Source organism: Nothoprocta perdicaria, unplaced genomic scaffold (genome assembly GCF_003342845.1).
Source record: "Nothoprocta perdicaria isolate Ctin4 unplaced genomic scaffold, notPer1 scaffold_15, whole genome shotgun sequence".
NCBI lineage: Eukaryota > Metazoa > Chordata > Aves > Tinamiformes > Tinamidae > Nothoprocta > Nothoprocta perdicaria.
The window spans coordinates 2,365,166-2,373,869 of record NW_020454649.1 but is presented as its reverse complement, the minus strand read 5'-3'; the positions used below and the strand labels follow the sequence as shown (position 1 = coordinate 2,373,869).

The 8,704-nt window shown below is 44.9% G+C and overlaps 1 protein-coding gene across 1 annotated transcript in view; it reads right to left on the bottom strand.

Annotated features, from left to right (window-relative positions):
- Positions 1-1,779: 1,779 nt before the first annotated feature.
- Positions 1,780-8,704, bottom strand: part of COMMD9 (COMM domain containing 9) — a 12,445-nt gene continuing 5,520 nt past the window's right edge. Inside the window, exons 2-6 of the mRNA XM_026034768.1 lie at positions 8,491-8,616; positions 8,128-8,267; positions 7,358-7,392; positions 3,205-3,308; positions 1,780-2,698 (exon numbers count right to left, since the gene is read on the bottom strand). Of these exons, the coding sequence (XP_025890553.1) occupies positions 2,558-2,698; positions 3,205-3,308; positions 7,358-7,392; positions 8,128-8,267; positions 8,491-8,616 (546 nt within the window). The 3' untranslated portion in view covers positions 1,780-2,557. The remainder of the gene's footprint in view (positions 2,699-3,204; positions 3,309-7,357; positions 7,393-8,127; positions 8,268-8,490; positions 8,617-8,704) is intronic.

Sequence of the window (8,704 nt, the reverse complement as noted above, 5' to 3'; positions counted from 1 at the left end):
AACTAACATCAAAATCTGGAAGGGGGATAAAAACCAACTGATCTTAAGACAGCAATCATTCTACTGAAAAGCTAACTCGTGAGTGCCTTCACTGGCAGGCAGATTATTCTATGTTTAATCGTCTCTTTAAATAGCTTTTAAGAGCACTTAATGAGGTACTCTTCCTGGTYGGGTACTGACAGTCCCTCTGAGTCTCTCATGTTTTATACATCTTTTTCTGAGGAGTAGGTCTTGCTTCTTGTTCTGGCAAAGGCGATAAGAGCCACTAAGAAAATGATTCACGCTTTAGGGGAAGAWTTGAAAGAAGGCTCTTACAGCCTCCTAAATCTTGGACTAGAGAATACCTGTATCTTCATGTGGAATGACTTGATACCACTTGAAAGCATTAGATGTTCCCTATGTCTCTGATCTAGTGGGCAGTCTTCTTTATCACTACAACCTCTCCATGATAGTTGTCTGCAGCTAGGGCCACATTGGTACTGCAACAGCCTCTTCAGTTCCAAGCTTTTCTACTCCCTACAGAGTAGCATAGGATTATTTACCTAGTTTGCTTGGTCCATCATCCACTTGAAGAAAAGTGAAGTAATGCACYATAGTTACATACTTTTTACTCAGTGGGTGATGAAGCCCTATTCTATAGTTGTACAGAGTTTTCATACAAATCCATCATACCACTATCAGTTATTCATTTAATTAGGCATTACATTTGGACCACAATTTCAAGATTTGCTTCAAAGATTTCCTCTACATATTGACTTCCTTAGCTTCTCTAATAGCACAAATGCTTTGTTATGCATTATTCGCCTCCTCATTGATTCCTACTTCTTAAATAAACAGCACAATATAAACTATTTGATTTTTTTTTTTTTTTAAGGCTAGGCTGTAAAGGTGAAAAAATGTCTCAAACTGAAGAATTGTTACAGATATTTTCCATAACTTGAATCTTATGTAACAGATTCCTGAATATTCATCTTCTCATTTTACATTTCCCTATTAAATATAAACTTTACTCACTTATCTTGAAGACTCTACTAAGTGYTACAATCTTAGCTCTAAGTACCATCCAGCAGGCCTTAACCAAGACGTTCTTATAACTCCAAGTCATATATGTCATCTCAATGTTGTGCAAGCTATGTAATCCCGRTATCTTTTAATCATAGGCTTCACTTACACCTAGGTTCTGGCCTCCATAGGGATGTACAAAATTAATTAGCACAATGCTGTTTATGCACATATCCTGAGTGATTTCGTGATGGCAAACAAAGGTGCGACCATTTCTGTGTGCTAAGGGAGAATCAGATGCTTTATGAAAGACAGGGGGGGCCTCTGCCATAAGTAAAGCAGTGGATATATAGCTTTCTTGTTTGGGGCTTTACAGAAGCTCATTAGAAAGATGTCTCCATTTCATTCATTCCCCCATTACTACCTCTACCTTTCTACTGCACACTGATGCGTTAAAAGAACAATAGAGGACATCAGCTGTGATTTTGGATGAAACTGGTGCCTCTTCCTGAAGGTGAACTTTTTTACARCACCTTAGTAAACTTCAGTAAATAGAGAGTAGATCTGAGCAGGAAACAAAGGATCCCTCTTGAGAAACAAAACTGAATAACCATCAAACCAGCCTAGAAACAAAACATCATTATAAAACACCAGGTAGCCCAGATTAACATCTTCTAGATGAGAGAAAAGGGAGAGAAAAAAAAAAAGGACTTACAAAATCAATTAGCAATCCATTCTTTTAATTCAATGAAGACTCACACAAACAACAGAATACTGTAGGAAAGTATAGGCACCAATTGCCATAGAAGGGTTTCCTACAGTACAGAAAACAGCCATCAGTTTTTTTTCCTCTCCTAGCCTGCCTTTTCTGCAGCAACGGCAATACAAAGTCCAATACGCCYAAACACAAATGATCTAACCTCCCTTTTTTCTTTTCAAACAGAAGGAGGAAATTACTCGCTGCTTAAGATGTTCAGGGTAGTCATTTTGCAAATGGTGCTATGAAGCTGATCGAAAGAGGGTTCGTTGTAGCAAAATTGCCCCATTTCCAAGCATTATCCTGTAATAACAATCTGCARCACGGCTGTGCTTCGTTAGGAGGGAGAGAGCGCTGCCTCCAGCATATGCCTCAGTACATGCATGTTTCAGAAAGAAGCACCCTCCTTGGCTGCTAATGCTGGAAAGCAGCCCATTAGCCAGGCTGAGCCTTTTAGATCCTAATTTCAGGGCAGGGAGATAGTGCTTGCTTCATTGGCTGCAGCTATTTGCCATTTCCCATTACGACCCTTGTGATTAAGCCAGACTCTGAGCCCTTAAATCCTTCTCTGAAATGGAGAAGAGGTTTTGTTCAGCAACATTAGGAAAACAGTTTTTGGCACCAGACCAAGTGCATGTTTAAGTTTTAGCTTTTCAACAGCTATCTTCATTAACTTAAAAAAGAAATCTCTTTAATTTTGTTAAGACGGAAAGCATAGTGCACTGGACTGCAACTTATCAGAGCTGTAGGTGGAGAATAACTTCCTTCCTGGCAGCTGAAATTCATGCCCACTGCTATTCACTTGTTTGCAACAGCAGAAAGCTGGTCCCGGATCCTTCCCAGACCTTCCAACATAGTGTCCAGGGTTTCTTTACTCAGTTCCACAGTCATTGCAGAAACAACAGGATTATTTCCACATAAGGCAGCGTCTTCCTGAATCTGAAAATAGAATGCAGGTGTTAGTCATATTAAAAAAAAAAAAAAAAAATCCATCCACACTTTTTTTCCACTGTCACTAGGAAAGTCAGTGCTTAAGGGATGGATTGACAAAAGTGTTCCAAATTTGGCATCCAGCTCCATTCTGAAAGACCAGGACATGTTTCCTAAGCTGCCTGCCTCACCAATAACGTACACTCCCAGTGACTGGCTGCAAGGAAGCACATGCAGCAATGAGTTAGGGAGAATTCTGAAGTCTGACAGTAGGAAGCCACATGCCTATCAAAAGTATCTTAGCCAATACCCCATAGGATACTTCAACCCATCACACACACACAAATCTTCCTCCCTCTCTTAAGCACACCTATCAAATTTTATTAATTCAAAAGAACCAAGAATTGCATGGAATATGAGAAGTTTGGTTATGTCCCCCAAATGATAGATATGGCCAGTGAAGAAAGTTATTAATATTCAGAAGCCATTCCGTAACTAGCACAATCTGTTAGTACCTTCAACTGCAGCAGGCAAGTAGGGACTGCCATTCTGCTGATGTTGTCTGAAGAGGTCTTGATGTCCACCCTCCAGTCCATGTCAATCAGGCGAGGCAGGGAGACTGAGGGATTGGAAATGAGGGGTCAATTAGGCTCAGCTTCTCCACTAGCAGAGTTCTGCTGTGAAAGTTGTAGTTTAATAATGAAAACTTCATTCAATTTTTGCCATGCAATAAGCCAATCTGTGAAGACCTCCTCGTGACAATGGAAGGACAAACGAGGTTCTCCTATCATCATACGCAAACATGGTACAGTGCAAGAGAAGAACRATGTCATCTCCACATCTTCATCACTTGCTTTGCCTTCCTGCCTGAGTGTCAGTGTGAGTTGCCCTAGGACTCTCTGTGCTTACTGCTCTGTTCCGTAACCAGGGAAGAAACTCATAGGGATGCACTTAATAGCAAGCAGGTCTGACTTGGCTGCCCCACCACGCAGGCTGCGCAGCCAGCTATCTCTTGTGGACAGAGGTGACAGCGTTCTACTTTGTGATGCTGTGTACTTAATACAACTGACTCCAGAGCAGGCTCTAAGCATCCTACAGACTGGCATAAAAGCTGTGGTCAAGGCTCTTCCAAAACACCTCGACACCAGCAAACCTCACTACAAGTGCTCTCTATCAGCTCCTAGAAGCATACATTTTTCAACAATGTTTTTCACCTTCTAGTGAGAGATAATAAAAAAACATGAAGATACCTGCCACAGTTTCACCTGAGTATTCAGATTGGGGGCATCTGATACCTCGCCAATCTTTGAACAAAAAATAAACTTTCCTACTCCCGAAGAAAATACAGTTTTAACACAGAAAAAGGCAAACTTGCTCCCTCAGCAAGTTTGCTGACGATACCAAACTGGGAGGAGTAGCTGATAGCCCTGAGGGCTGTGCTGCCATCCAGAGGGACCTGGACAGAGTGGACGGTGAGAAACCTCATGAAGTTCAACAAGGGCAAGTGCAGGGTCCTGCACTTAGGGAGGAATAACCCCGGACACCAGTACAGATTAGGGATTGACCTGTTGGAGAGCAGCCCCACAGAGGGACCTCAGCGTCGTGGTGGATGACAAGATGACCATGAGGCAGCAGTGTGCCCTGGTGGCCAAGAAGGCCAATGGGATCCTGGGGTGCATTAAGAAGAGCGTCTCCAGCAGGTCGAGGGAGGTGATCGTCCCCCCCCTATACACAGCCCTGGTGAGGCCACATCTGGAGTACTGCGTCCAGTTCTGGGCTCCCCAGGACAAGAGGGATGTGGAGCTGCTGGAGAGAGTCCAGCACAGGGCTACGAGGATGATCAGGGGCCTGGAACATCTGCCCTATGAGCAAAGGCTGAGAGAGCTGGGCCTGTTCAGCCTGGAGAAGAGGAGGCTGAGGGGGGACCTGATCAGTGTCTATAAATACCTCAAGGGAGGCAGGAGGGGGCGGCCTCTTTTCAGTGGTGGCCAGCGACAGGACTAGACGAAACGGCCACAAGCTGAGGCACCAGAAGTTCCACAGGAACTTGAGAAAACACTTTTTGACAGTGAGGGTGACAGAGCCCTGGAACAGGCTGCCCAGAGAGGTTGTGGAGTCTCCTTCTTTGGAGATCTTTAAAACCCGCCTGGACACAGCCCTGTGCCACGTGCTCTAGGTGACCCTGCGTGAGCRGGGGGGTTGGACTAGATGACCTCTGAGGTCCCTTCCAACCTTAAGCATTCTATGATTCTATGAAAGTATTTATATTCTCATCTCAGATTTACAGGTATTTTCTATTAAAACCCCAACATGAAGAAAGCTTAATTACAACCACAGATATTAAAAGGTAATGCTYGAGCTCCTTACTGCCCAGTGGAAAGATGCATAAAACATTTTAGCACTGGAATCCAGGAATTTTGAAAATGTCTGTAAGAACAAATGTCTTATTTTAAATACATATAAAGAAAAAAATATTGTAAAACACAGCTTAACAGGACATACTTAATGTCACTTTCCGTTTTGAAATTCTTACATTTAAGAAATAGAGCATCAGTTGCACCTTTTGCAACCCAATCTCTTTTAAGAGATGAGCTGCTTTTACAGTGTTTTTACAGGAAGGGCAGCATCCAATTTCCTGGGGACGAGAATAAACCCTCACTAGAAAAATAAGTCCACACCATGGACACAGAAACATTAACAAATCCTTTGCATTTGAGGAAAGGAATTTGCAACATCACACATTTAATTACTTACTCTATGTCAGAACTGATGGCTACAGGCTGCTTAAGGAAATACTGTTCCTGTTTATGTCAGTCGGAGACTTTCAAACAAGTTACAAAAATATAGCTCCAGTCTCAAAAAACATCAATAGAGAGGTGGACATTTACTCTCAGATTCAAATTCAAACCTCAGTTGCATTGCTTGGCAGTTTTGCATCTGCTAGTTTTGAAGATATCATAGTGACTGCATTTGTCAAAGCCTTATCTATAGCAGTTATTTGCTACCTAGTTAAGAATGGAAGAGTGAGGGGAGGATGGTAAAGAACTGCAGACCAAAGCTCAGTGGAGTGCTACGTGCTGTCCCAACRGGCAACTGCAACCCACCTGGATTCTATCTATCATAAGGTGCCTCGCTTCCTTTCCAAGAGCTGATCCCATCTGATAGTTATCCATCCTATTGSCTCTAGATGCTCAGTTGCTGGCTAATGATGCTGACAGAAATTTATTTGGTATCTGGGGAAAGGATCTCCCTCCTCTGCTGTGCAAAACTCCAGCGGGCAAGGCAGAATTGGCTGCCTTGCTCTTGCATTTGGATCAAATTCTGATTTATAGTCCAYGAGGGCCAGCACTTGGCAGCATTTGCAACAACATAAAATGCATCTGTTTAGTCTTGTATGTTAATTTAAAAAATTCATTGCAGATGACTTGGGAGGGGCAGGAAACCATCCACATTTTTATGTTAATATCGATTAATCAATTGGAATGTCTGTTCTTTAAATAATTGTCAGAGCCCCCTATGTAGTATATAGGGCAGATGTTTCATGGATGAAATACTAAAACGCTCCATCATTTCCCAGAAGGCAATCTTATTCCAACAGGGTTAATATTCGCCCAAGGAGGACTAGGACGTGAGTTTCAGGGTAGAGTTCCTGGGTGGTGTTCAAAGAGCCACACATGTGGCCTTCGACYAAGTTAAGACCACCTAGACAGTGCGTCATGTTTGCTGTCATTTCCTCTAAACGCACGATACCATCAGAGACACAGGAGAAAGCCTTACATCTCCTGGTAACACTAGGGCTACGTTTAACATAAGCAACTGCTGAACTGTTTGAGCATTATGTGATAGCTTCCTCCCCCACCCTATCCCTTTGCCATTTATACTCTAGGGATTTTAGAGGGAAAGTGGTTTTGCTAGTCTTTTGTGCCACAGTGTTTCCCCGTTGAGCATTATCTCCTCTGTTGACTACAGAAGAGGCAAAGAGGATCTATGCAGACTTCAAAGTATTCTTTTATGAATTAACTCTGCTATAAGCCCCTAGGTATTACAAGTGTGAAGAAAACCTTCAGAGGAGAGGAAGGAAAAAAAAAAAAAAAAACCACACCAAACCAAACCACCACCACCAACCCAAAGTGGTGTAGCTGCCTGGAATGCTTAACTGGGAATTAAATCACTGCCGATGATGCTACCATTAAAGTTAGCATTGCATAATTAGCTCACACACTAGAAAGGTAATGCATACATACAGTGTACTTCCTGATGGCTGTAGGAAAGAGTACACAGAGCTGTCTAGATGCAMCCAGATGAGATACTCTTTAATACATGCATCACTGACTGACCTCAATCAGGAGGTCAGAGTGCTTCACTTTCAAAATTTGCCAAAAACTTGTTATTTTCACACTGCACTCTGCAATGCAGAAGCAGGCTGAGTATTAAATGAAATTAATTGAGGATTGAAAATAATTTAATATGGCAGTATAGACCTCAGTACCAGCTTGTTGGCCTCTTCTAAGCTCTCTGATGCTACAATCATAGAGCTTCACCTAAGGTATTCGTGGGTATCTCTGTGCTATGCTGCAGCTTGACATGCTGCAATGCATGCTTCTAAACTCAAACCTCTCAAACAATCTCAAGGACATTAGTTGCATGAAAGYAAGAGGTACTACTTACTCTGACTTGCTTGAGCTTCATTTCTCCAAGTAGAACTATAAAAAGAGAAGAAAGAAATAAATGGCGTTAGCAATGCTTAGAAAAGAGAAGTAGGAAAAGCATCTTGGGTGGCTTCTCTTTGATGCAGTGGTCACCGGGGCTGCAGCAGCAAAGGGCAGAGAAACCACCTGTGCTATTGAGTGCTAAGCAAAGGCTGTCACGATAGGGCAAACCGGCAAGCAAAAGTAAATAAATCACCTGTTCGTTCTTCCCTAGGTGCAACTCACTGATGATGYGGACCTTTCTGCCTGGCTTATCAAAGGAACTGGCTACCAAAGAGCAAGACGTACAAGCATCCAGGATGGCTCTGCTCTCAGACAGGCCTCTGCTGCATACAGTTCCTCAGCATCCGAGCCACACGGTAAGTGAATGGGCTGAACAATCACATTTTCCAGTACTGAAATCTAGCCCTCTACATTCTATTCTCAYGTGAAGCATCTCACTGCAGAGATAGTTCTTTAGGATGAGCTGTTGCATTATGTGGATCAGACCCACAGCCTTTCCTAAGGTCTCATAAAAACCTGCACATGCTGCAGCATTTTGCAGGCCACACCACCCAGGGGTTACATTTTGCTTGACTCTCCTCACACCAGCCTTGGTAGCTACGTTCAGGTGTCCAAAGGCTTATGCAAAGCTCCTAGAACTAGCACCCTGCACCTGCCACCCACCAGAACGGCTGCACAGGCTTTACCTTTCCAAAGGAAATCAATCAGTGGGTGGGTGACACTCACACATTCTCCAAGATAATCTTGGTTAAAAGGTTTTTCAGGTTTTGGTGGAAGTTTTCTGGAAAGAGGGCGAGAATGTCTTCCGGCTTTGTCAGGCCCCGGTACACCACGTGCCTGGTGAGGTTGTGCAGGGCAGACACGAGCTGTGAGGAGACAGGAGAGCCCTCGGCAGCGTTAGGAAGCATCACCCCGGACCCGGGATGTGCCCTCGGCGCCGGGGCGGGAGCAGCACAGGCCAAGCGCAGAGCGGCACCTTCCAGCGCAAGGCGCAGCGCTCTCCTTAGGGGCCCTCCTACCGCTCCCGCCTCACCGCGGCCTCCTCAGCGCGCCGAGGCGCCGCACGGGCTCCCGCCGCCCCGCTCCTACCTGCGCGGCCTCCTCGGGAGCGGCGGCGAGGCCGGGGCAGGCGCGGCGGGCCAGCGGGCCGAGGGCGGCGGGCGGGCTGGAGAAGCTCTCCTGGCACAGCTGCCGCACGGCGTCCCGCGACGGCGCCTGTCGGACACCAAAGGCGGAGGCGGAGAGGGCGCTCGGCCGCGCGGGCCGGGCCGCCACCCCCCGCGCCGCGCCGCCCGCGCTCACC